Source organism: Gadus morhua, chromosome 14 (genome assembly GCF_902167405.1).
Source record: "Gadus morhua chromosome 14, gadMor3.0, whole genome shotgun sequence".
Taxonomy (NCBI): domain Eukaryota; kingdom Metazoa; phylum Chordata; class Actinopteri; order Gadiformes; family Gadidae; genus Gadus; species Gadus morhua.
In genome coordinates this window covers 3404794-3432564 of record NC_044061.1, presented here as the reverse complement: position 1 = coordinate 3432564, position 27771 = coordinate 3404794, and the positions used below count along the sequence as shown (strand labels likewise).

The window sequence follows — 27771 nt, the reverse complement described above, 5'->3', positions numbered from 1 at the left end:
AGTCCATGAAAGTTATTTTCTACCAAAAGAGAAATGCAATAGTAACAATTTACAAATGATATGAACCAAGTAGCTCTGTTGAGCATGATCCACAGGATGTAAATACAGTATACAATACGTTGTGTTATTGTTCAACCCTTCATTTACATTAAACTGGCCCACCTGATACCTTGATCATACCATAGTTTGAGCATTGTATTAACGAGGACACCATATGTAGTCAATTTAAAAATCACATTTTATTTGTTATACAAGACAAAGTATATTAAGAAAACATGGTACATTAAAATAAAGACAAACATACTGTGCAACAACAACTGTGCAATCGAAGCAGAGGGCACCGCGGAGAGGCCGGACTCAGCGGTTGTTCTTCATCCTCTCCAGCCTCCGGCGGATGTCGTCCAGGCTACCGCTGCCGCTGGGGGCCGGGGCCGGGGCCGGGGCGGCTGGCCGGGCGGGGCTCTTCGGGGGCCGAGAGGACCCGCTGAACGCCGTGTGGGAGGACAACGAAGATGCGCAGCGGGCCGGGGACTTCACCGACCCGTTCTTGGGCTCTTCCTGTGTGACGGGGGAACAGAGAACGGAGATTTGACACGTGTTCCTTTGCGCTCGACCAGTCGCTGGGATTCGGAGTAGATGCTCGTTTACCTATGGAGTGGCCACTACTTTTAAAAAGGGCCTTTTTCTGAAGGACAACTTCTTTTAAGTCGGGTTGAATAACAACCATCGATCTTTTAGTCGTTTTATACACTGGTTTGGCTACGGACTACTTTATATTACAGGGCTGAAAGCGAGCACAACTTCTGAGCCTGGAAGGTGGTTTTCTGCTGGGGGGCATTCATTCAAAATTTAACAACTAGTTCTATCAAATATAGTGAAATAACTGGTATAAAAACAACCAAAAACCTGTAAAGTGCCGCTTCTTTTAATTCCTCATTCGTTGGTGATGCTAGATTAAAATCATTAAGGTGGTCCAATACACACACACAAAAGGATTTTTAATATCTTCTCCTCGCAGAGCGTCTCACGTTTACCAATCAGGCTTCCCGCCGCGCTGACGAGGGAGTGCCACCGCGTTAAGAACAGGTTATGACCGGTCGTAAAGTTCCTCATCGTTTAATGGAGCCTGAACCCTGAAGGCACGCCGGTCGGCAGGCAGAAATCACGACCCCCGCGTCGCCCCGCGTGAAGAGACATCGAAATCACGACGACGCGATTAAAAACTCTTTTCAAACACAAAAATGATTTGCTTTTAGGAACACGCCCGTTATGCAGATAGTAAAACGTATTAATGAAACGGCGCCTTCCTCACTGGAGCGACCAAAGAAAGGCCATTCGAATTAGTTTCTCAATGCCACGCCATACACGAGGAAGATTGCGGTCGTCGTGCATCAATTACAACATTTCTGAGATGAGCTCATTTCAACGCAGCAGAGCGCTAATACCCAAATGACTAACCGGCTAGCTACCAGTGTTTATGATGACTACAAAGTGACTCAACGCCAACAGCCTCATTAACCATTACGTCTCTGCAATGGACAGTCGCACGCCCGTTATGGTTGGGCGAGAACATTCGTAGGGTTTGGGTTTATCCATCAGGGCATTTGTAGTACGTGTGTATATATATATATAGTTTAGAGCCGATACTAGTTTATTCCCCCCCCCCCCCCCGACTCTAAAAGGTTGGAAGATAGACGGATAAGGTGTTCCCACACGACTGTACCATCGGCCTGTTCTCGATTCCGGGCCTTTCGCAGAGTCTCCTGAATCTCTCCATGTAGTCCGAGAGCCTGAGGTCCGGTTGGTCAACGCTGACTTTAACACCTTAAAGGAAGCAGAGAAGCAATGGTTACTTGTTTTGACATTTTCCATTTTGAAAAACACATTACAAATAAAAATCAATGCACTTAATCAGACATTAATGTACACACTTACTGTACGCACTTAATGTACATTGTAACTATTTACAGTACTTATTGTGTAGCATCTGCCGTAGCTGCCGTCACTGCTGTATACGGGGAATGGGTTAGCCTAGCGATCGTTAGTACTTGCCCTTGGTTCTATGAACATCTTTACTGTACCAACAGCGATATATTGTATCACTTCTTAAGACAAATGTACTTATCATTCCCTCCAGAAAAATGCGGTGTTTTTTTGTGCTCGTTGTTGCGGCCAAAAATCCTTGATTATGCGGCACGTTTTCTTAAAAAATGCGATGAAATATGCGGCATATTTATGCGATGAAATTGCGAGAACTTGCATGAGAAAATGCAGCTTTTCGACAACGTTCCCATGGCAACAGGCGGAAATGGCTGATCTCCTGTGAAGTAAACGCAACCTTTTCAACTTTCTGCTAAAATATGTGACGAAAATGCGGGGATTATGAAATCATGCAAGCCCCGCATATTTCGCACGAAAATCGGCAATTTATGCGGTGAAAGTGCAGCACATTTGAAAAAAAAAAAATGCGGCCCCCGCATGAATATGCAGACTTTGGCTGATTATGCGATTATGCAATCGCGTTTCCCCCCCCCCCCACACACACACACACCTGAGCTGGGAAGGGTTTCCTCGTTGTACGAGCCGGCGACCTGCAGTATGGCTTTCATCCGTTCGCTGTAGTTCGACGCCGGCCTCTCCTCTGTGCCGCCCTGCTTGGACAGGCCTAGAGGAACACACCGTGAGAACAACATGAGCGTGGGTGGTCAGAACGCCAGCTCAGGGATGAACTAGGGGTGTGCACGGGTACACGTGTAACCGGTTAGTAAATCATAACCGATTAGGAAAAATCAGTAAATGAAAACCGAAATTTACCAGCTCTCGTTTTGAAGAATAATCACTGCACCATTCGTTTCAAAGGGAATCGTGACCGTCTATACTTTCAACATAAAGTGTACATATTTATAATTTGAAATTCATCCCAGCCTTTATACCACAGATAATACTTTTCTGATTACAGTTTAATGAAACAGTAAGCTGACAACATTATGAAACAGTAAGCTGACAACATTCTAATTAACACCGCAACTGCAAATTAACCACACAGAGATAACCATGGCAACCGGTCAAACAAAATCTCTTTTAGCGATCGTTCTGCTCGCGCATTCCGCCGTGTTGATAAACAAATAATCCCCCTATTGAACGAAGTTAAACCAAGTGGGTGCGACTGCGGTCCACTTTAAAAAAAAAAAAAAAAAAAAAAAAAAAAACGGTTAATCGTGTACACAAAAAAAAAAGGAGAAAAAAAGGGTTGTGTAACCGTTTACTATTTTTTGTAACCGTTCACGCCCCTATTCCAGCTCAGGTGTGAACCCAGATCAAACGCGTGGCGCGGTGCCTACCTGTGGTGGGAGGGCGGCACTCCGCCCGCCTCTCGGCGGAGATCTTGGCCAGGCCACTCTCGATGAAGCTCTGCCACGTGGGCGGCAGGGAGCTGAGGTCCACGTCGGGGTGCGTTCGCTTGTGCTCCCACAGCTCCATGAGGCCCTGCAGAGCGCAGCAGAGTACGATTACAATCAGGGCATTTTGCAGACGCTTTTATCCCGAGCGACTTACATGGGTTCATACACACGTTGACACACTGACGGCAGGGCTGCTTGATTATGGGAAAAATCATAATCACGATTATTTTGGTCAATATTGAAATCACGATTATTCAAACATTTATTTTCGAGTTTGAAAACATGTGGTATTAATTCAGCATGTCTGAGATAAAAAAAAAAATGTAACGGAGAACTTTGAAATTTCGCTTAAAAAAAATACACAAAATTGTCAAAAAGAAAATGTTCCAATCTAAAACGATATTCAGATATGTATCCAGCTGTTCGTTTGACGCTAAAATCTAAATCGATCAAAATTCGACTAATCGCCCAGCCTAACCGACGGCAGAGTCGACCATGCAAGGCGACAGCCAGCTCGTCGGGAGCAGTTAGGGTTAAGTGTCTCGCTCAGGGACACCTCAGCTAGGAGGAGCTGGGGATCGAACTAGCAACCTTCCGGTTGCATGGCAACTGCTCTACCTCCCGAGCCAAGCAGACGGTCACTCACAGCAGAGTACAGTCACAGTTGGACCAGGGTCACCGCAGTGGAGAACAGTCTCGGTGGTCACAATGTTGCCGAGCGATATTAACACCACGATGTTCATGCTGATGTAAAGAAAGGCCCCACTCACTTCTTGGGCGGCTTTCTTGGAGCAGATCTTCTTGAGGATCTGGCCCAGGTCCAGGCCCCCTTTGCTCTTCTGTCCCTGTTTGGGAGGATGAGGTGTTTACTCGGGCCGATGCCGTGGCGCGTCGCGTCGGTCAAAGGCAGTGCGTTGGGGAGTACGTACCGCGGGTTCCAGGGCCTTCCCCGTCTTATTGGCGGGCGACTTGAGGGCTTTCTTCAGCTGGGCCTCCAGGTCCGACTCACTGCGGTTCACCAGGGTCAGGTGCTCCAGGATCTACACAAACCAAGCCTCTTCTCAATAACACTTCACATTGACCTTCAGGGCATTTAGGCGGACGCCCTTATCCAAAGCACATTCCTCAGAAGAAAGGGAAACAATGATACATCGCTGTCGGTACAGTAGGGATGTTCATTGATCCAAGTGCTAACCTTCGCTAGGTTAACCCATTCCCAGTATACAACAAAGCTAGCTAGGATAAGATGCTACACAATGCTAAGTACTATTTTTTATGGACGTAAAAATAAGTTTGAAGGCACGACTTTATCAACCAAAAGCTGCATGAACCACATCAATACATTTATTTACATAACAGAGAGAATCAATCTTCCCGCCATCAATAACAATATGAACCTGAAATGGGATAGTTTTTGTGCTCTGTACCAATTACCTCGGTCATTTCTTCCCTGGTCGATAATACATTTAGACTAACACTGAGGATACTTGGTGGACAGGGACGCTTGAGGTCTGGACTGGCATCAGTTAAGGCCCAGACACACCAAACGCAAGTCAAAGAAAGAGTGGTGACTGAGGCCGACTGCTGCTTTGCCTGCCTCTTGGTCAAAAAGCTGCACTACACACGCAAAGACTACAGACAAATAGCACGCACGTGCAATAACTCTCTGTACCGGAAGTGGGGCGGTGGTCTGTGTTGGTCCATCAAAAATGGGACCTTGGAAGACCTAGGACTGCGGAAAGATGCAAATGAGGATTTTTGCTCGAAGTTTCTCTGTATTAGTCGTACAGAGCTGGCCTCTCCTGATTCTGAGCAGTAGGGAGATTTCCCTCACAAATGCACTCGATTCCTCAATTAACATCTTGCATCGCGCTCTTCAATAAAACATGAATTTAAAAAAGAAATCCACATATTTCTTTTTTTCTGTATTGATGTACAAAAAAAAAAAAAGCACACCACAAGAACCAATCTCTGAACAATGAGCCCGGTCTAATAAGCAATTTAACTTTGGTAGAACGGCTCTGAATAAATTGAGATCTCTACATCACTAAAAGTGGGCTTCCAACCAGCCAACGATGGCTGTTGCTGTGTCCTGGCAGGCTTATTCGTTGTTAAAAAAATCATTTTTAATGACCAGTGGAACTGCTTTGATACCAAGATAATTCATCAGGATTATGCATGTCCCGAAAACACAAAAAAAGCAATACTGCTGATCCCATGGGATCCCGGGTGAACTTGGAAGCAAATCCGCTGATGGTGAAAAGCTCCACATTACCAAGTAGCGCCTGCAAATACAACTCAATGGAGAAGGGGGGGGTTTGTCTTAAGCTACGGTCCAATGTAAAACCAAAGCACATCCCCCGCTGGTACAGAAACATTTGTGGCTTTAGAACTGGCTGGATTATCTGAGCTGACGCGTGTCCTGCAAGCATCTTTCCGTCTCCTCAACCAGAATTGACCACCTGCAGTCAGCTGCCCCCATTCAACTACAGTCGTAGATTGGGTCAGGGAAAGGGACAGTATAAATCAGGTCCCGGTCTGACTGATGGTACACATCGCATCCATTTAAACTTATATTAGACCAACAGTTAAATACAAATACTGCATAGCACAAGTTTCACCAAAATATAATTTTAGCAAAACAAATAAATAATTAAAATGCAGTGAAAAAAGTAATTTTTACACTTGCAAGTATAATTTAATGGTGTTTACTTGAACTACTTTGCTGAACAAAGACCAGTCACTTGGGTGCAAGTAGAGTAATTAACTTGAGGTGCAGAGGTGAACTGCCTGTGGGGCTGTGAATGAGCGCGGTGAGCTCGCTGACCTCGGGGCCGGTGAGCCGGCACAGCGTGTGCAGCAGGGTCTTCAGCGTGCGCTGGGTCATGTCGTTAGGCGGCCGCTGCTGCTTCTCCTTAGACAGCATCTTCTTGAAGTTGTGGATGTCGAGCAGGATGCGGTCCAGGTTCACCTTGGCGATGTTCTGCGGGAGGAACCGGTTGATCCTCCACAGACACTGGAGAGAGGAAAAAGAAAAAAAAAAAAACACAACTGTTGAGCGGATCCCTTCGTTGGGTGCCCAGAAGCGAGCAGCTTTGTCCGCCCCGAGGTTACCTTCATGACGTAGTCTGAGAAGTTGGAGGACACCGAGGAGGCCAGGGCTTCCTGGAGCAGCACCAGCAGAGCGCTGCAGAGGGAGACAGGAGAGTTACAACTCAACCCCATTCGTCGCCGACAGTCCTCATCTTTTTGTACTTTTTAAAATTGGGTTTCCAAACGGTGGGTCGCAGCAGGAGAGCGAGAGGGTGACGGAATAACAGGTCTTCTCGAAACGATATCTACATTAAGACACGCCATGTCTGCTTCTTTTGATCATCAGTATGTTTGAAAAGTGCAGAGGGAATCGTCTGAGTAGAGTTCGGAGCACACAGTGCTTATGATACAATACAAATGTATTAATCCCACTGGGGGCAATTTGTTTAACAGCTTGTTTTACATATACCGTAGTAACATACAAACAACAAATACACAACTACGGAGCATTTAGTAGTCGAATTGCGGAGAGGATGATACTCAGGGATACTAAGGGATCCTTGCAGTCAGCGACACACACACACACACACACACACACACACACACACACACACACACACACACACACCTGAGGATGTTGGTCTGGTCCGCCTTCTCGAAGAGGTGCCTAAACAGGAAGTTGATGGAGCTGATGACCTTGGACCCCTGCCCCAGCGCCTCCACCCGGGGGTCCAACATGGCGGTGAGCAGTGCCTCCACCAGGTCCTTCAGCATGCCCGACGACATCTCCAGGGCCAGGAAGTCCACACCCAGCAGCTGAAGGGAGCAGGACACGCAGCGTTTTAGTAAAAGGCGTTATCCCAGCGTGAGGACTCCGAGAGACGGGGAAGGAAAACTAATACACTAGAGCTCCGTTTCCTCTGGCAGATCGGAAACAGCAAGACGAGGGTGTTGCTCAGTTTTTCAAATCCAATACCATTACCAGTTTGTCAACCTCAATCATTTTTATCGCCATCCTACTTTTGAGTGCAAACACAAGTTTGTATTTCTTTACAAAAAGAAAACCCACAACAACGCTTGAGATTGCAACAGCTCTGTTCATTGGAATTCCAGATAAAGGAATGACGCCGAACCATTTTTACTTTTGTAACTTTAGGGCGGATAGCTTCGCCTAGTTTTTTGTTTTTACCCTTTTACAGAAACCTGAAAAAGAATCCTGCCGAAAAAAAAGTAATCGCAGTTGGGTAACCGGGCCTTGGCAGCGTAAACCAAACGCCAGGCCTCCGTCAACACACTCACTGGAGCCCATTCCTCAAGACAAGCGTAGAAGACTCCCGTCGTATGGTTTAATAATAAATTGCATTTGAAAGCGCCTTTCTCGGCACACCGTACAAAAGGTAAGTCTTTTTTTTTTTTTTCGAAAAAAAGTTTTAATCATAACAGCGGGGGACTTGTTAATTGGCATCAGGTGGAACAGGCAGTTTTGAGTTGTGATTTGAAAAACGGGGGAATGAATGAGTCCAAGAGGGGCTCACCGTGATGACGGTGCCTATGATGCAGCTGTACAGGTTGGGGACGGCCTCCTTGGCCACGCGCTGGTCCGCCAGGTGGACCCTGTGGGTGAGCCGGAGCTGCTGCACTGTGGCGCTCAGGAACTGGTTCACGTTGCCCGCCACCACCTGGGAGCGCTCGCCCTGCTGCAACACCTCGTCCATCTGGAACAGGGAGGGGGGGGGGGAGGAGGAGTGCGGGCTCAATTAGTGCACCGCCGTTGAGAGTGAGTGTGAAGCAGCTCGGTGGATCGACCCCACTCGTACGCTAACCGCGTGGGTAATATTCCTTGAAAGAGACACCGGTTCGATTCCCACCTGTGGTCCTGTGACACGTGTCACTCCCCCTCTTCTTCAACCCACTATCCTGTGTCCGTCAATAGTCCTGTCCATTAATAGGAATATAGAGCCAATAGAAAAAGGGCCTGTGCTTCTGGCCCGCCTCTGGCTCATTTCTGACCAATCAGGGCATCACTCGCCTGATTCGGGGGGAGTCCATCTTGCCTTTCAGAAGCACAAGGAATTATCATCCCAATGGTGGCGACTCTTGGGGATAGCGGCAGGCCTGCCTTAACCTGCCATTGGGCCCTGGGGCTGAGGTTTCGTAGGCCCCCTGAGAGGGGATCTTACAATGAAGATGTGTAACTTATTTCCGACATTTTGCCGTTGTTGACGGGAGGGACGAGTGTGGCTGTGGTGTCAAGGGGCCACTGGCCCTCTTTTTTCTTGGCTGATGATAGGCCTCTGATCTTTGTAAGCCCCAAACAAAAAAATCACATTGTCTTGGGCCTTCGCCGATCTGTGGGCCTATCATGGGCCAGTATAAAATAAAAACTGCAGCTCATGATAGGCCCCCCGATCGGCGTAGGTCCTGGGGCTTCAGCCCAGGCAAGCCCGTGCATTAAGGCGGTCTTGGATAGCGGGAGTTGCTGAGATTGGATTTTTTTTTTTTTTTGGAGCTTCATTTCAAATACCTTATGCTCCCTCGCCCCCTTTACAACCATGGAGGGACAAATCACCATGTTTGACTGATTCGGCTTTCCGTTACATCATGGTCATTACCAAATCAATACACAACCACATTATGAGCCCCATCATCCAAACGTGTGCATAATGTCCCAAATGGGACACCGGTACACCGATGTAGGCCACGCGCTCCTCATACCTGGGTGAAGGCCTGCACGCTGGTGTTGATGTCTTCAGAGGCCACCTTGAAGATGACCATGCTGATGGCGGCAGCAGGACTAGGCTGGAGTTGCGTTCGTGGCCTATAAAAAACAAAAAAGATAGTTAAAATATTAAAAAGCCTATAAACAAAGTATCAACCGTTCACAAATGTATTCTGAACCATAAAGATCCATAAAGTGCAAATGTCGATACGTTTTAGGGTCGTTTCTTTTGAAACTCCCTCGTGCGCTATAAAAGCATATTCGGAACAAAACAAAAATAAAACAGAAGCGCACTAAAAGAGGGTTTAAAGAGCGTGAATAAATCCCAATGCCTCTACAAAAGGTTTTGCATTTTATAATCCAACTGAAGCACAGTTTCACGGACAACACGCTCTGTGACAAACGGTGCCATCTGTTAAGTAGGCAATGGATAGTCGACCGTATGCATCATTACTCCCATGCCGTAGGCGCTCTGTTAGGTGTAAAATTGTTCTGGTGTGAGTAAATCAGAGCTCGAATGGATATCAACGTCTCGATCTGCGTTATTAACAAGTCATCCTTATAGAGCGAACATCGTCTTGTCCTACCTGGGCTGGGGCAGGGGCATGCCATCTTGCGGCAGGTCGTCCAGGTTGTGCTCCAGCAGGACGGGGCTCGTGACCGGCGTCCAGCCGGCCTCGAACTGCGCAAAGTCAAGGTCCAACTGCACCTTGAACGGGGGGGGCTCCTGGTCATGAGGCCCCGTTGCACCCTGGGAGCGCGGCGGACTGCGGTGAGGGACGGGTACGCCGGTGAGAGATGGGTACATCGGTGAGTTGATGAACAACGGTGAGAGACGGGTACATCGGTGAGATCGGACGACGGCGCCGTGGACAGAGCGGGGGGGGGGGGGGGGGGGGGGGGGGTCGTTCCAGGAGACGGCAATGAATCAAATAGTCCAAAACAAAAAAGAAAACTATTTTCAAAGACAGACGGCAATTTAACACGGTGACGGCTAGAGTAGCGACGCCTCGTTGTGTACCTCCTGCGTTTTTCTTCAGAGCAGGTTCTCAAAACAAACTTCTTTCAAGGTGCTTCACAACACTAACCGTACCATCTAGCTGATGCATTTATTGTTCGTAAAAACGATTTCTCTGAAGGACATTTTATTATTTGCTTTAAAGCGTCTGCTCAGAAGAAGAGTCCCTTTTTCAGGAAACTCCATTCCAATACCCATACTGTCCGTACTTACTAGCCTAAGTTTGAGTACGTAGGGCGTTCCGATTCAGATCGGGCGAAAATAAGTGTACTGAAAGGACCCCGATGTTGTACTCAAAACGGTCAAATCGCGAAGTGTGGATCGCCGTACACTTTTCGTACTCAACGGCAGCCATCTTAGCTACGTAGCGGAAGAGGGCGGAGCCAGGCTGAGCCAAAGTCGGCGCATTTACCACATAGCCTGCATTAATAGTCATTTTGTAGTTTTTATAGCTTTTATAGCTTTTTATAGCAGCTAGGCGTAAAGAGTTCACCGTACAAAGCGGGATGTTTATTACGGGGGAGGAGCCACGGCGGCAGTCGTGATCGTAATTTCCGCTTAGTACACCACGGAGTATTCGTTTTGGAACAACACTGACATCTGAAAATTAGCGCATTTAACGAGGGCGGATAGTGTACTTCGTTAAGGGGGGGGGGGCGGGGGGCTACCGTGGCTTGGCGGCCGCGTTGTCGTCAGCCGGCTTGCGCAGCACGCTGGCGTTGGCGTGGGAAGGCACCGTCCTGCAGGGTTTGCTGTCCTCGACGGGCTTGGCCGTCTCTTTGGCCGAGCGCTTGATTCTCTCCTCCAGCATGCTGAGATCCTTCTCCGATAGCTGGGGAGGGAAGGGGGGGGGGGGGAGAGCGTGAGGCATGGTGTTTACCATGCGTAAATGGTCAATGAACTGCGGGTATACAGTGCTTTGCACAGCCACCCTAGAATGCGTTGCCTCCGTCTCTTTATATTTATCCGTCGCTTCACCAGAGAGCCTTTTGGAGAAGGGTGAAGACCACTCGAGAGAACGGCTAATAATTGGTCCTTAGAAGAGGGTGAAGTGGGTTTAAAGGCGTCTCCGAAAGGCGTTCAAAACTATTTCCTTAAATTATTTCTTTAGTGCACACTTTCGTCTCCCACTCACGAAAGTCCTCTAGACCTTTGCAGAAAGTTACCTTTTCTTTTTAAGATTGAGTTTATAATTTGTGGTATCAAGTGCTCTGTAGGCCTATTTAATTAACCCTGCGGTTTTTCTTAGAATGGCAACACACGAACACCTTGTTCACTGGCCAGAGAATTGCTGCCAACGCAAATTAAACTCAATTATTGCATTGGCATTTGATGTGGCTTTTTTTTGCACTTTCAAAAAGAAGCGCAAATTGCTTTTTCGGGTTCCACACAGACGGCGACATTAAGAACCAATACTCACTATGGTCATACGAGGGAAGACTGCTGAAGGCGAAAGAAGCCCGTCCACAACCATTCTTTCCTTCCCAATACCTGAACTTCAATATCGGCTGATACAGAGTATACACACCAATTCAGCATCTAGCATTGTAACTACCAATAGCATTTCTTATTGAAGATGATATCAATGTATAGTCGGTTCCCTTGCCGTCGACCTTTACTGAAAATATCTCTTCAGTTCAGAACTACATAATATACATTTATAATAAGATATTTGCATTCTTGCAAGTGTCCCTGCATCCATGTTTTTCAGATTTGGTAGCTCGAAGATGGCGCGTTTGCCATTACAACTTTCCACCTGCAACTATTAACATACGCGTTTGTGATGTTCTTTGCCCGTGTAGCTAATGAGGTCGTCACGTGATGCATCGGATCAGCGAATAGACTTGCGTTCTCTGTGATTAGTGATTCTGCATTTGCGATACCGGTAGTCTAGCCTGGCTTTTGCCAGACCAAGCTCAATCGTAGATTGCACGTTGGTTTGGGGAGGCTGCTGTCATTTTCTTCAGCACAAGAGGCGTGATCAACGGGCCTAGTTCAACTGACTCTTCACGCGATTGGCTGCTTCCCTGTCCGTCATTGTGTTAAACAAGCCAATAGCGCGCCAGGGGGAGAAGCCAGCTTGGTGATTGGCTCCCGCAAAAACGTATTGAATTCAGAAAGAAAGGCATTTCTCTTCTCCAGACCCTTCTGCGGGGCGAATTTAAATCGACGGCAGAACGAGCTGGGGCACCCAGTCTAGGCATAGTCACCACTCTGTGGGTAACGCTGGGCTTACGTTCCCGACGAGCTTGTAGATCTGCTCTCCGACCATGTTGTAGACCACCACGATGGTGTTGAGCGCCGCGTTGCGGACCAGTGTGTCCCGGTCACCGATGTGCACGGCGATCTCCTTCAGCGCCTTGGCGGGCGTCGGCTGGCAGACCGACAAACCGAACAGCGAGATGAGACAGCCCAGCTCCTCCAGACACTCTGGGACACACACACAGCGGAGATGAACGGAGATATTAAGAGAGGTGGAGCGGGGGACGGGAGTTTGTCACCTCTAATGGCCACAAATGAGAACCCCCGGCAGGAGAGAAGGACCCATCAAGCAACGCACACGGGGGAAATTAGAGATCAAGTGCCTTAGACAAAGAGACCATCGACCTGTCGGCCCCAGAGTTTTCTTTCATTCAACCCGCCGTCCCCTCCAATTATACTCCGGGATAACTCCTCTCACCAGAACGCTGCTTGGAGTTCTTGGACTTGGCTCCGTCCATGATGAGGGGGAAGAGCCGGCTGGCCGGGTACACCTTAGCCAGGTTGGCCATGATGAAGCGGACGTCCTTCCGCACCACGTCCTTCGACTCTCCCATCTTCAGGCAGAGAGAGAAACACACAAGTTAGGCGGACGCATCATTTCAGAGATGAACGAGGGAAACTAAATAGCCCGATTGAGGGGGGGGGGGGGGGGGGGGGGGGGGGGGGGGGGGGGGGGGGGGGGGGGGTGCTTTTCAGATGGCCCCCGTGCACATCGTGTGTCACCATGGAGAATCGGGGAGGGGCTCGCGACCGCCACTGCAGTCAAATGCAACCCCGCCGACAGCGCAACTCATCATGATGCACCCCCAGTCAAAACACACAGTGACGATAAGATCGGTCCATCGGGGTCACAGGCCAGAGAGGAGGAGCGCGCCCACCTTGAGGATGAGGTAGGGGATGAATGCGGTGGCCTCCAGCTCGCTGAGGCGGTAGTCCTGCTGGCTGAGCAAGGGGAAGAGGAGCTTCAGGAACTCCAAGGCCTTCATCAGCACGCTGGTGTTGGTGTCGAAGAAGCGCAGCGTGAACCACTTGAGGACCAGGTCCAGGCAGGACACCATCGAGGCCATCTCCGCCTCCAGATGCTTCAAAGTAAAGGCGCCCACGCAACATACACCGTATTGAAGGGGGGTAGAAAGATTAGGTCAGACAAATTCACGGTCAAGGATGCTGGAGAATTAATTTACAATTACAAGATGTCCAAAATACATATCGTCAATGACAATTTTAACTAAACTATAAACTAAATTTGTGGGTACTTTTCTAGTTGTTTCTCGGCTACACATCACTCAAAGCAAGCCAAATGTTTTTATAAAAAGGGTTAGGGTGAACACATTCCGAGAAGTGTCTAAACAGTTATCCAAAGATAAACGATGATACACATTAAAAGGTTGCATCAGCGATGATGGGTGACGTCACTTCTGTTTGTATTTGAAGCGAGATCCCAAACAAAGAGAGCCAGCTCGCCCCTCCCTTCCGTGTTCCATCCATCCAGTAAAAACTACCATGAACCCAGCGCAAAACCCCACAACACCATGTCGGTGATTGGTTGAAAATGTTGGTTTTCAGTGGTTGCTAGTACCATTTTGTTTTTGTGTACCATCTCGGAGTACAGGCTGCCTACAGACACACGTTTCTTTGACGGCCTGCTTATGGGTCGGGCAGCTAGCGGATCGGGAGGAAAGACCAGATGAACGTGATCGTTTGTGTTTCGGCCTAGAATCGCTGATGCAGCCTTTAAATGAAGTGGTGTGTTAACAACAACACAGAGCTGCACGTGGGAAGGAGCGCGAGTCAGGTGGCCCCTGTGCACGTGGGGTGTCCCCAGCAGGGGGTCGGCTGGGGCGCGGCCGCCACTGCAGCCAGCGCCCCGTTATAGCAGTGCAACTCATCACCCCCACGCCCCTTCCCTCCAGGACCGGACAGGACTCGTTGTCGGGGCGGCGGGCGGGCGCTCACCTCCGTCATGGCGCCGATGGCCTTGATGTGGTGGTGGAAGTCGGCGTGGAAGAGCTCGTCCTGCAGCCACTTGGCCACGCAGGGCGCCATCTGGCCGCGGAGCTGCTCCACGTACTCGTCCCGCGGGGACGGAAAGTTCCACTTGAGCACCTGGGGGGGGGGGGGGGTTGGGGACCGGGCGGAACGGTTAGCATAGAGACACTTTCAATTCTACATGAACGGGAAACAGATTTTAACTAAATAATTGTACACACACACACACAAACACACACACACACACACACACACACACACACACACACACACACACACGTCAACAAAAGCAGAACACAACATAAAAGCACATCCACATGTCCATGAAAGGAAGAACGCAACACAAAAGCAAATTTACACACACACACACACACACACCTTTAAGCTCTTCTCGTCCTTGGCACGCTGCTCCTTCCTGTTGGGGACCAGGATGAAGAGCGGCCCTGAGAGGTCCTCCTCCTCTTTGACCTTGGCGGAGGGCTTCTTCCCCACCGCGGCGCACTAAAAAGAGGACACGGACACAAGGGAAGGTTGAGACGAGCAAACTCCCAACGGCGACTATGAATCGCAGCAAGAGGGAATTCATTGCGACGCATCCCTACACATCCTCCACCATTTATCAGAAGGCACACCGGCAGTAAGTGAAGCCCTAGCACCCCCAAGTGTCCTTAGAAGAAATGAGCGACACACAGAGTGGTCAACACCAGAGCCTTCCCACGGAACAGGTTGTGTGATGCTTTAAGGTACCCGTTTGCGTTTCTTTGCTAGGGGGCAGCCGGGAGCTTTGCCGCCAGTCGACTCTTTCTCCAAGCTGGAGTTCAAGCTGCTGCCGCCGCTGGAGTTCAACTCCTGAGACCTCCGCTGACCGAGACAACGGCAAGGCTCAAACAGTGAGCAGATACCATGGGACTGCAATGCTACACCCCCCCCTCGATCCCACCCACACGTTCACTAGAGATGTTCTGATACCATTTACTTATTTTCCCCACGATACCGATTCAGATTCCTGAATGAGTATCGGCCAGAGTACATACGCGATGCAGCATCTACTTGTTCGAATTGATGGGTTCTCTTACGATGACAGCAATGTATCGTCGGTTACTTACTTTTTATCAGAACTCAATTATTTACAATACCACATTTGTTAGTAAAACCCAGGGGTTTTTTTCAACTTGGTAGCTCGAACACACGCAGATCGGAGATGACCCGTTCCCATTCCGCCGTTCGCCCTCCGACCATTAACTAACACAGCATAACACCGTAGTGTTTGTGATGTTCTTTGCCTGTGTAGTAAATGAGCTAGTCATGTGATGGCATCTGATCGTTGCATGGACTTGCGTACTCCCTGATACTGCCTTTTAAGCTAAATGCAGTATCGCAGGAATTTTTTCGAATCTGGTATCGGTACAACTCAAACTTTGACTCCCCAAATGATCTTCCCTTAAAATAAAATCAACACAAATTTAACTCTAGTACATGAACTTTGCTGACAGACAAACTCACCTTCCCTCCTTTGGGTGCGGACGCCGCCTTAGAGGTCTTGACGTCGACTCTGTCCTCCGTGACGTCAGAACCTGAACAGGTGGTCGACGCCACTTGAGCCGTGACTGGCGGCAGAGAAAGAGGGAAAAAGAAAAAAAAAAAACGGTCAAACCTCCAAGCTGCCGGCTGGGACAAATCACTTTGGGTCCGGGTGTAATTTGGCACGTCCCGTCGCATTGCTGGCAAAACGGGAGCGGGTGGAAGAGGCAACGCACCTGCGGCCTGTCGGCTGACGGAGGAAGCGCTAGCAGCTGCTTTGGCGAGGGGCGCCGGCTTGGCTGGCATGGCGGCCCTGGCCTTATCCAGCAGGGCCACCACCTGGTCCTTGGACGCCGGCTAAACGGAGGCAGCGCAGTCAGACCGGGCAGCGGAGTCGATGAATAACTTTGACTCGCGTCATTGCCGGCGTCGGTACGGCCAGAGTTGCTCAGCAGCTTCCGCTAAAGACTCCCTTGTTCAGAGTTCACCCAGACTCTGCCTAGCTTCCCCCTCAACCACCCCCCTCTTGCACACTTATTGTATTTTGGACATCCTGGCACTTCATGTACACACTTATTGTATATCTTGGGTCCTTGCACTTAAAAAACATATTAGACATATGTATATATATTAAATAGTTCTGGGCATTGTGTAGCATCTTATCTTAGCTATCTTTGTGTACGGGGAATGGGTTAACCTAGCAATTGTAAGTTCTTGGCAGTAGTTTCTGTGAACATCCTAACTGTTACCACAGCGATATAAAGTGTAGTTTGACTTTCTTCTGACACAATGAAAAAAAAAAGCGTCTGCTAAATGCCCTCAATGTAAAGACCAACAACGAAGGTCTGCAAAGGTCTGTTATTAAAAGGAAGTACGATCGAGTTGTACGTTGTGATTTCTCTAATCCCATGTGAACGTACAGTAAGTGATCGACTACAGGATGGCTGGATTGATTCCCGTCTGCCCTACCTTGAGTTTCCCCGCGGCCTTGTTCATCTTGTCGAAGCCCAGGTGGGTCATGAAGAGGGGCAGGGCGTCCTGGGCCTTCTTGCGCACCTCTCCGTTACGGTCCTCCAGACAGGCGTACAGGGGGGCCAGGCACAGCGGGAGGTCCGAGGGCCCCCCGCGCAGAGTGGCCAGGCGCTCCGTCAGCCAGCCCAGCAGCTGGAGGGTAAAGACTATATTCAGTACAGTACTCCAGATGGTCGAGTTACAATATAGAAAAACTGAAAAAACATAATTGCCAACATAGCCCTTCGATTGAAAAGAGCTCGAAACTAAATGGTGCATTTCAGGTGGGGGCATTTCGTAATATACATTTACTCATTCTACAGTTGTCGGACAAAGTTCTATATTGTCTTTCTTTCTTTTTTTTTTTGCTTCTATTGAGATCAACACGGCCACCAAACGTACTGCAGGCCACCAGACTGGTGAAACCAGTCTATAAGGCTGTTCCTATTCTGCGTTGTATGGTATCCCTTGACAGGAGGTTTGTCCGGGATTTCATGGAGGAATTTTCCCAGCAGAATTTTGAACATGTCTAGCTGTGTTGCTAAGGTCACGGAGTCGGGGAGAATGTTCCATAGTTTCCCAGCATAAGTGTTGTAACTCATACGCGTTTCTCCCGTCAATGAGAAGTTTGCAATGCAATACCCTATATTTACATTTAGTGTACGCTAGACGCAAACCTCCTAAGATGGCACAATTTGATTGGTTGGCTATCTCGGGATATTGGGCAATATCCCATGATTGAGATCTCAGACTCGAGATATTGTTACGGCCGTCTCGTCACGCTAATAAAAAGTGTAGCATACACTAACACAATTATTCACCTCAGGTTCACTATTCACTTCGGCGAATAATTGTTAATTCACACATTTTTATAAAGAAATTGTGCAGTGCAGTGAAACCCCCCCCCCCCCCCAAAAAAAAAATAAAAAACACATTTGACAGGAGCAACAGAAAGAGTTACAACAGAACTTTTTTGGACCACGGTCACAACCAAACTAGGCGGATGCAGGCGCTCACCTCCTGCTTGAGGAAGTGGTTCTCCTTCTTCAGCTCCTCCGACAGCTCCTCGCCCTCCAGCCACTCCTTCATGCCCGTCTGCTCCGCCCAGGCGTTCATCGTGTTCAGGGCGGCGGCGCGGACCAGGTTCTGGAGAACGGCGGCACACAGAGCAGGTCAGTTACGAGGGGGGCGCCGCGAGACCCTGGGGCTAACCACGGCCCCCACCTGGGTCGGCGTTGGTCAGTGTGGTTAACAGTCCCACGACGTGCCACCAGGTGAGAGTGATCACAGGCCGTTCGGAAAATCTGCCCCTTATGACATCACAAGTGGGTCGTGTCTCCTTATGACATCACAAGTGGGGCGTGTCCACTTGGATGTGACGGATAGATGAGGCACGTTTGCTACAGTCCACTTGGTAGGCTGGTAGACTGATCTATCCAGCACACGCGCCAGCTTGTGAGGGGGTAAGGGGCAGATTTTCAAAACGGCCTGTAACGGCTAATCACACTCACACCTGGTGGCATGTCATGGGACCTTTAAAAGCAGTGTCGTGTTTTGATTTTAGAGGTGGGACAAAATATTGATAGGGCGATATATATAGTCGCCCTTCTTGGGGCGTCTTTCACAAGTGACCGAAATTCGACTTTGACAGAGCAGGTTATTTTAATAAATAAAAATTTAAAAGTTTAAATTATATTAGTAAATAAAGTGCTCAACAGAAAAACTCAGTTTGGACCATGAATAAAGAGCGGGTTCCAGAACTTCACAGTGACGTTATATTCGAAGACAGACATACATCGTGATGCATGTCTAACACTATATTGATCATCGCGATATTATCGGTATCGCGGGCCATGTGTGACGCATCGTAAGGTACCCCGTGCTCCCCACCCCTGATGGCTGGCTGGCTGTACCTTGCCGTCCCCCAGGACTGTGATGACCGGTAGGCCCAGGGCCTTGACGTGCTGCTTCAGGCCCGGGCCCATGGCTGTGGCCAGCTGCTGCATGATGCTCAGCGTCTGCTGGACCTGGTCGAATAAGACTGGTTAGTGTATGAACATGAGCGGGTAACGGCACAACCAAGAAAGCTCAGCTGTGGTTTAACCGGCCTACAGTGTGGACTGCATTCTAAAAGGCGGAAACTACAAGCTCCCTGCCCTTTGGCGTCAGGGGACAATTCCCAACATAATGATTATTATTAATCCACTTTCCTGGACTCCACAGATCCCTGTGTGTTTGAGCCCATCATACTTAAACCCAGGACACACACACATGCTGCTCGGTACGTACCAGGATCTTGTTGGAGTCTGCCAGGCGGGCCTTGAGCGCCAGCGGGAGGTCTCCCAGCGCGGGCTTGATGAACTTGGCCTCCGATATGATGGCCGCCACCTCGTCCAGCCCCTCCTTCCGGATCTTCCAGTTCTTGTCCGAGATCTTCGCCGTCAGGTCCCCGGTGATCTTCTCACTGCGTGAAGCCCATAGAGATCCCCCCCGAGAAAAAGGTTCAACCAACAACCACTAACAACGACATAAAAAAATAAATAAAAAACGAAGGGTTTTCTGATGGGAAAGCCCGCCAACAGGAGCGGGGGGGACGTAGACAGGTCACCTGATGTCTGTGCGGGGAAGCAGATCCACGACGTCGGACGCGGCCTCGTCGACTCCCTCCTCGTTTGCCTCCCCCTCTTTCTCCTCGCCCTCGTTCCTGCCGGAGCCTCTGGAGGGGGCTGGCGCGCTCTGCCCTTGCATCTGAGGGGGGGGGGGGGGGGAAGTGGGCGGGCATACATAAAAACACATTTCAAAACAGTATCCCCGGTACTCTCACACTACACCCCCCTCCTCACTCGCTTTCCTTTTTGATCGTTGGGAGGCATTTCCATCTATTGCAGCACCTACCCTCTGGAACTCTGTGTCTATCTGAGACAGCAGGGCAGCCTTCTCGTCCTCAAAGAAGACGCGCAGCGACGCGCCCAGGTACAGGAACATCACGCCCAGCAGGGAGACGGCGGCCGTGCGGACCGCCTGCGGTGGTGGTGGTGGTGGGGGGGGGGTACGACACCATATAGGTCAACAGCATGTTCGTGGTAGAGTAGTGACACACTTGATACCGTTGTGAGACCGCAGTGGCTACAGGACTGTGTGATTGACTCAATACTCGAAATGGATAACAAGGAAGAAACCAAAAAAAGAAAACTCACAGGATTCGTGGCTCCCAAAGCAGTCTTGACGTTGGTGATGAAAGCCTTGACGTTGACTCTAAGGAGACGAGAGAGGATTTGTATGAAATCACAAACGAGCGATAGAAACATGGCAGATGGTAGAGATACCTTCACAATGGTAAAGAGCAAGAGTTCAACATTTACCCTTTGAATCCAAACTCTTTTATAGCATTCGACAGCCAGTTGAGAGCCTCCGCTTGGTTCTTCGGATTCTTCTGGGTAAAGGCCATGGAGACGACCTACGGAAACGTCCGGTACGAGAGCAGCGTTACAGTGGGGAACGTGAACCTCCGTGGAGCGTCCTCGAGGTCGATACAGGTGGGTTCGCCGTGTGACGCTACCTGCTCAGCGGTCCAGGGGAGGGAGCAGGCCTCGCCGATGGCTGTGAGCGCGTCCTTGGCCTTCCCCCCGCATTTGACGTCGGAGACCTTGTCCACCAGAGCCTCCAGGACCACGAGGGCCGAAGTCTTGGAGAAACGGCCCCTGTGGGCCACCGCCGCCACCACCTGTAGCTTCAGCCCCATCACCTGGGAGGGGAGGGGAGGGTCACGGCGCTGGTTAAACCATCCAGTCCATCTGAAACCCCGCTTTAAACAGGTGTTTCGTCACAGCTTTGCGCGTACGTCTCGACTAAAGACGAATGTCAAGCGGTTGTAATGGCGTCAAATTAAAAAACTAGATCTGAAGAATGATGGGAAGAAAGCATTTCTCATGCTTGATTCTTTTAAAGGAAGGGATTTGGGTGAATAGGCTGAATATGAGTAATCAGTCGATAGAAATAGTTCCGTTCCACTAGTTACAAGAGGAAACTTTTCAGACTTCCACAGGGATGTCATGATTTTTTTAGACAGATTCCCTTCTTTGTTGATCTACTGCCACTTCCCAATTCTAATCCGGGCTACAGGTTTTATCATTACCTGAAAGTTGGTCTCTTTCCATCCTGGTTTCTTGGCCAGCATTCGGGCCAGAGCCTGGCAGGGCATCTCGTCACCATCCATACTCTCCACGGCCTGGAGGTCAAACGGGTCACGGTCAGGTTATACATACCACTATCCAACATCAGGGTTGAGGAATAGCATTCCTGTTAGTATCAGACAAAGCGCCACACTCGTCACCTTTAAATTAGGCCTTAAGAAATGGTTGAAAGCAAACCAACGTTGTGAACATTTCTAGTCATTGATTTTTGTCCTCGTTTATTTTTTATCTTATTTCATGTTTTTCCTCATTGTGCAATTTTATTACTCGAGTCATTGTCCCCACTCATTCCATGTTGTGTATATATTGTGCATTGTCCCCTGTCAAAACGTAAAATAATAATAGTAAAAACATGCTTCGTTTCCCCATTGATGTCCCAAGCAAGGACAATCTGGACAGCGAAAAGGTTCCTACTCCATGGACACCAGGGGCCAACTATGAGAACAATTAATGAAGACATGATTTGGGCATGGCTACAGCAGTGTGGCCATCCAAGATGCATTTATGTTGTAAATGCAAACGATTAGAAGTGTTTTCTATCGCTCACCGTTATGCATTATACACATTTCATTTCCCATGACACGATTATGTACTAACCCATCTCTTACAATTATGATAATATGCTGAAAGTTGCCCCACTTTTACATTCCACACACACAAAACCTTGTCTGACAACTGACCTTGAGGAACTCCTCCATGCTGGCCAGCCTCTCCTTCCAGTTGCCACTGTCCAGCTGCTGCATGCAGGTGGCGGGGAGGACAGCTGCAGCCCTCTCCTCACACACCTCCACCTGGTGGAGAAACACAGCAGTCACGACCGGACATCTGGGTGGGCGAGTCATCGAATTTTGATCGCGATTTTGATTTTAGCGATGAACGATCACAAAACTAATATAATCGGGTTGAAACAATTAAAATATTTTTTTTTAATTCGATTTTTTATAGAAAGTGAACATCTGGATACATATCCTCACATTATTTTAGATTTGAACATTTTCTATTTGACAATTTTTTGGGGCTAAATTTCAACGTTCTCAGTTACAAAGTGTTTTTTGGGAGACATGCTGAATAGATACATCATGTTTTCAAACTCAAAAATAAATAGTTTGAGTAATATTGACCAAAATAATCGTGATTATGATTTTTTCTCCCCCATAATCGAGCAGCCCTATCTGAAGCCCATCTGCCCGGGGTCGTAGGCCCCCCCACTCACAGAGAGCTCAGTCTCCACGGCATTGGGCTCCGTCGCCTTCTTGTTCTTCCCTCCGTCGGGCCGTTTCCCCCCGGCCGCAGGTTTGGCCTTCTTAGAAGCCCCAGCTGCCTAGGAAGGGCAAATCATAAAAGTATAAAAGAATGAACGCAGTGGTACAGGAGGCTTGAGTTTAAGGATTGAGAACAAGTTTATATGGGGGCAAATGCTATCCCTTTAGAAACATTTAAAAAGAAAATGTTTGTTTGAGGTTTGAGAAACAATTACGGCGATGACTTCACATTGTGCAAAACATGATGGACACGAGTAAGCGCTGTTGTGGATGGACAACCTTCCCTCTATCGGGAAGGTTGTTTACCTTGGCCGAGGGGGGCTTTTTGGTGGGTCCAGCAGGCTTGGCAGACGCCTGCGGAGTTGGCTGTGGAGCAGCGACAGACTTCTCCTTCACTTCTCCCGCCTTCTTCGACCCAGCCAGTTGGATCTTGTCGGCGAACTCTTTTATCTGAAGGAGAAAAAAAAAAAAAAGAAGAAAAAAAAAAGGAGTTGAGCGCGGGGCATAAAAAAGGCACAGAAAGCGTTTGAGTCAGATCATTTGATTAAAACAGGAATGCAAGACATGGGTTTGGCACCAGGAAAATACAGTAACAACGTGGAAAGGAAACTAGAAGAAGTGTGAGTGGAACGTAAAGAGCAAAGTAGGTCACACATTAGGGTTTGAGTGAAAGTCTTTAAAAGTTTCAGAAGAGAGTAAGTTAGGAAATGAAAGCTGCTCAGAAGCCGACGTGTTTTTTAACATAAACGTACCTTCTCGAGCTTGGCTTTGTCGACGTCAGCCAGGAAGGGGTTGACGGCGCGCTCTCCCACGACTTTCATCAACGTCGCCAGGACTTCAAAGGCAGCGTCTCGCACTTCAGGAGCCGAGTCATTCACTTGCTGCCGGGAGAGAGAGGAGACCGATCCACATCAGCTCTCATCGATTCCCCAGAGGATACTCGGAAACCCTTTTGCGACATCACAACTAGCCAAAGTCAAATGACAAGTCATTTTTTCCTAAACCCCTTTAGTGCTTTTCTACAGAGCGACACAGCGTGGAGGCGTTGGTGGCTAACCTTGAGCAGGGCGATGCAGAGGGGTTTGACCAGGGTCTTGTGCAGGCTCCCGGGGGCCGAGAGACGGACGCTTCTGGCCAGGAACAACGAGGCCTGCTGCTTGATGGAGGGGTTCTTGTTGTCCATCACGGCGAGAACATCTTCACTCATGCTTTGGAGCGTGGTCTGTAAATCCACAAGTGTGATGCAAAATGAATGCAGAAACTAACAGAATGCCTGCACTTGAAGTCCTCCGCAGTAGACCGGGGAATCCCTTCCCCGGTATAAAGCTTCACAAGTAAAACACACGTAATCCTGAAAATGGGCCTTTACCATAAAGTTATGCAAGAACTGCCAATGAACCGTTAGAGCAGGCTTAAGTTTAAGGATTGAGAAAGAGTTTGTCGGGTAAATTACGTCCCTTGAAAAGGCATTTGAGGACAATTGATTTCTTTAAAACAATGCATGGACTGGGCGATAGATGCACCAGAAGGAACAGTGGTGTTAGCACCCAATTAGCGCGATGCTTTGGATCGATATCTACAGAGTGCAACAAATTACTTTGAGCAATTGGCTAGAATGGACAGAGAAGTTGGCATGAGGGGTGGGTCGGCCTTACTGTGAGAAACACTGCGTCGATGGCTTCCTGTAGAGTCTGCACAACGTGAGGCTTCTTCTCCTTAAACTTCTCCAATAACGCAGACACCACCTTGAAGGGGAGAAAAGAATAATCACCTTCAGCCGGTCGTACCGTCGAACAAGCAGTTAAAAAATAGGGCACATTATGCAGCCACAAATATTCATTAAATGTAATTTCCTTATATTCGGTAACCCTAAAGGACATGCATATACTGCATTAAAGGCTGCATGTTATGAGGATTCTTTATAAATAGAAATAGGGTGACATGCATTTGTTTTATAGGTCTAGTACAAACATCTATGACTTTTAGGATAAATAAAGGGTCCTTGCCTCGAATGCCTGATTATTCATGAGAACTTACAAGACCAGCATATGTCCCAAACTTCTTCCGGAGACCAGTTGCGATTCCAGCGAGGCATTTAGCAGCCAGAGACACCAACATCACATTGGCGTCTTTAGCTATGACCTACAAAAGGGAAACAAAAGGGTTGGTTTATAACGGCCATGGGAGTAACAACACCTCAGCGCACGATTAGTACATTACACACGGGTAGTACCTTCTTCAGCGCGCGGACTACATCCCCATAATCCCCCGCTTCTAGCTTGGGGTTCTTAGCGAGCGTCTCCAGAGCATCCAGGGATTCTTTCCTTTCCTGCCACTTTTTGGATTCCTGTCGTTAAACACAAGAGGTTGATACAGAAGCCTCAGCGACACAGATAAAGGTAAAGATCAAACCCATCGTCGCAGGGTAACAGCAGCTTACAATTTTCTCATAGAAGTCTTTGGGGAGTTTGGAGAGGATGTCCACTGGATCCAGGAGTTCGTAGGGATCCATATGTGGGACAGAGTCCTCAACGTCACCTGAAACGGAGCACATCGGATGATGCAGATGGTTTAGCGAAGCTTGGGTTCAGTCACATTTAGCTCAAGATGTCAGTTATAGCATTGATTATGATGATAAAAATATAACGTACTGTTTCCGTGCACATCCTCCGCCTCGTCTACCGCGGCTTCCACGTGTTTCTGCTGATGCTGCTGCTGGGAGCGGAGGAAACGGCTCGGCCTGGGGGCTCCGGGGGCGACCTTACCCCACTCCTCCTCCAGCTCCTTCAGCTGAGGGGGTAGAGACCGAACCGTCACACGTCTGGACCACAGGTGACCCTAACCCAACTTAATCCATGTGGAAACAGGCATGCTACACACAGGACAAAATGTATGTTCGCATTCCAACTACTGGGCACAGGAAATCCACGGTTTGAAATAAGAGTAGCCATTAACCATTTCAATAAAAATAAAAAAAATAAAAAAAAGTGAAATCTGATGTTGGGGACGCAGGTTGTTCATGTCGGTTTATTGTGAAGTTTGCAGATGATACTTGCAATGGTTCTCCATGTTGCCATGTAGGAGGTCTCTCTCCGAGTGCGTGTGGGGTGATGACTGGTTTAACCTTTGCACACTTAATTAAGCTCTGCAGCCTCACCCAGGCCCAGAGTCCAAGCTTATACCAGCCATCACACATCTAATCGTTTAAATACAAAAAGGGCTGACCTGTACAGGAGTCAGGGTCTGAAGGGAAGGCCTTAATGCGTCTCTGATCCATCTGTAGACTTCTACAGCCAACAGCCTCGCTTCGTCTCGCACGGCCTTGTCTCTGGACTCAAACAGCTTCGGCAAGACCTTGACTATGGGCTTCAACGTCACCGTTTTGGCGCCAAATTCACTATGGTAAAATAGATAAAGATCACACGGACATAAGAAAAAAACGAATACATACATACAGGAAAAATCCCTTCAAGATGTTGGCATTTAATAGTTTGGCTAAAATATAATCCACTGCTCAAAATCAAGAGGGCCATCAGGCTCACCAGAGTGACTTCCGAAGGGTTTCCACGCAGGCCAGGATGGTCTTTGGGTTCTTGTTTGTGATGCCCTTGATGAGCTCCTCCTGGACGGCGTCCGCCTTTTCTATCTCGATGAACATGAGGCAGATCTCAAAGCCCAGCTCTCGGGCCCGGACCTTGGCCTGGTTAAAAACCTTCGTCACCACACCACTCACCACCTCCCCCGCCAACCTACAAGAAAAATGTAATCAACCATATCGTCATCACAGAAAACGCAACCGGAGGTATCAGAGTCGATGGAATAATTAGCCTTAGTCTTCATTTCTTGTATGCACTTTTCCCTTTTAATTCATTATTCTGTGTGTTATAGCGTGTTGCAGTGGCTTTGACTGAATGCTTGGCCTATCGCAGTGACTACAACTGACTCTCCTTATGGTTAAGGAGCCAGCACCCCATCCCCGATTTAAAATGTTTTGTGTGTGTATGTCAATTATGACACCCATTGCACTCCTGATGATCCCTGGATGGAGGGATCCCCGTTTCTGCGTTCCATCTCAAGAATTCTACCTTGCTTATTACATTTATTTATTTTTCTTGCCCTCTGGGGGGCTAGAGTCAGAGGAGGTCATAAATATATGGCCTGTTAAGCCCTTTGAAACTGCACCTGTGATTAAGGGCTATACAAATAAAATTGAAAAATGAAATGAGACAGCGTTGTATAATCATACCTATTCGCTATATGTGCATTCTGTACAAAGGCCAGGGCGGCCTCCAGTCCCTTCAGCTGGGCCACGGCGTTAGACTCGGTCACAAACTTCTTGATAAGTCCCAGGAACTTCCCCCATTCTGAGCTCTTCTCGTCGTCGATCCTCTGGAAGACTTTCAGAGCTTCCTCGTAGCCAGTTAACCTCGCTTTCCATGCCTGCACAACACGGTTGAATCAGTCACTTAACTCTGCATGTGTATCAATGTAACTTGAACTTGTGCATTAAAGTGTTCTTTCTGTGCAAATTGTATGGGTTTGCAAATGAAATGCATTTTTTGATTGGTTCATTTGTTTGCATGTGTTTGAGTTTCTTATGTCACTTAATCATTTATAATTGCTTTAACAAATTAACAAAACGATTAAGTGACATAAGAAACTCAAACACATGCAAACAAATGAACCAAGCAAAGCAATTATACGTTAAAAACACGCCTTCATATTCATAACTGATGACAAATCAGGTAAATGACTGGTAGCCATTTACATTAGTGCATTCAAGGTCCAGCAGTTCATGCTGTCATCTAACAACATGATGAAAGTTCACCTTGTGTTCACACTTCTGGTCCACAGGCAGCTTCATCCACTCGCTGTCATCCTCCATGATCTGAAGTTTATCGAGTATCGTTTCTCTGTAAGAACAGAGAGGAAGATGAAGACACTCAGGCTAGGATGACCATTTCCAGAATAAACGCAGGGCTGCACACAGATAAGCACTGTTTGTTTAGAAAATAATACAACTCTTTAATAGATTAGCTCTCCTTTAACTCGCATTATGAGACAAAACAAAGCTTCATGTAGCGTAGCCACTGTTCCTAGCTACATTAGCTTAGCATTTGCTCGCTATTACGTTACATTGACTTCAGAAACATCGTTTAGGCTAATTTAAACAGCGGAAGCAGACTAGTTTGTTCGCTCGTAATGTTCAATTATTCTCAACCTACCAAATCGTCAGGTATTTCCACTGTAGGTATTGTCAGTGTGTCAATAATGGCAGGGGTGGCTCGTTTTATGAAGTGTTGTGATCGCAGCGCAGTTTAAACGATTGCGGTTCGAACACAGGTCGCTGATTGGTGGAGCA

General features: G+C 48.2%; 1 protein-coding gene and 2 non-coding genes across 4 annotated transcripts; all 3 read right to left on the bottom strand.

Moving 5' to 3' along the window:
• Nucleotides 1-217: 217 nt before the first annotated feature.
• Nucleotides 218-27771, bottom strand: LOC115558759 (cytoskeleton-associated protein 5). Of its 2 annotated transcripts, XM_030377181.1 has the most exons (46): nucleotides 27635-27771; nucleotides 27238-27322; nucleotides 26656-26849; nucleotides 25952-26158; nucleotides 25635-25806; nucleotides 25061-25199; nucleotides 24850-24947; nucleotides 24643-24756; nucleotides 24447-24551; nucleotides 24065-24154; nucleotides 23467-23631; nucleotides 23162-23290; nucleotides 22716-22859; nucleotides 22361-22468; nucleotides 21828-21938; nucleotides 21090-21182; nucleotides 20514-20699; nucleotides 20317-20411; nucleotides 20152-20209; nucleotides 19850-19975; nucleotides 19563-19702; nucleotides 19244-19418; nucleotides 18868-18981; nucleotides 17972-18100; nucleotides 16913-17107; nucleotides 16180-16300; nucleotides 15926-16029; nucleotides 15170-15283; nucleotides 14801-14923; nucleotides 14390-14539; nucleotides 13312-13515; nucleotides 12852-12987; nucleotides 12408-12601; nucleotides 10840-11003; nucleotides 9741-9920; nucleotides 9150-9252; nucleotides 7970-8149; nucleotides 7063-7250; nucleotides 6516-6588; nucleotides 6229-6417; nucleotides 4331-4441; nucleotides 4172-4246; nucleotides 3342-3486; nucleotides 2552-2665; nucleotides 1724-1824; nucleotides 218-558 (listed from the first exon to the last, which is right to left on the bottom strand). In XM_030377181.1, the coding sequence occupies exons 2-46, from the start codon at nucleotides 27292-27294 to the stop codon at nucleotides 358-360; spliced, it is 6114 nt and encodes a 2037-aa protein (XP_030233041.1). In that variant the 5' UTR covers nucleotides 27295-27322; nucleotides 27635-27771; the 3' UTR covers nucleotides 218-357. The 2 variants fall into 2 exon arrangements, with proteins under 2 accessions (XP_030233041.1, XP_030233042.1); XM_030377182.1 differs by lacking the exon at nucleotides 15170-15283.
• LOC115559384 (small nucleolar RNA SNORD67) lies at nucleotides 13121-13234 on the bottom strand. The gene has a single exon (XR_003979529.1). It is a non-coding gene; the product is annotated as a small nucleolar RNA SNORD67 (small nucleolar RNA).
• LOC115559382 (small nucleolar RNA SNORD67) lies at nucleotides 14219-14332 on the bottom strand. The gene has a single exon (XR_003979527.1). It is a non-coding gene; the product is annotated as a small nucleolar RNA SNORD67 (small nucleolar RNA).

Bases quoted from the DNA above. Each gene is read 5' to 3' on its own strand.
- LOC115558759 (XM_030377181.1), bottom strand. From the start codon at position 27,294: ATGGAGGATGACAGCGAGTGGATGAAGCTGCCTGTGGACCAGAAGTGT. The intron at 22,469-22,715 runs GTAAACAACCTT...TGCCCTTCCTAG, and splicing joins AAAAGCCCCCCTCGGCCAAG to GCAGCTGGGGCTTCTAAGAA. The intron at 9,253-9,740 runs GTAGGACAAGAC...TGTTTTTTATAG, and splicing joins ATGCCCCTGCCCCAGCCCAG to GCCACGAACGCAACTCCAGC.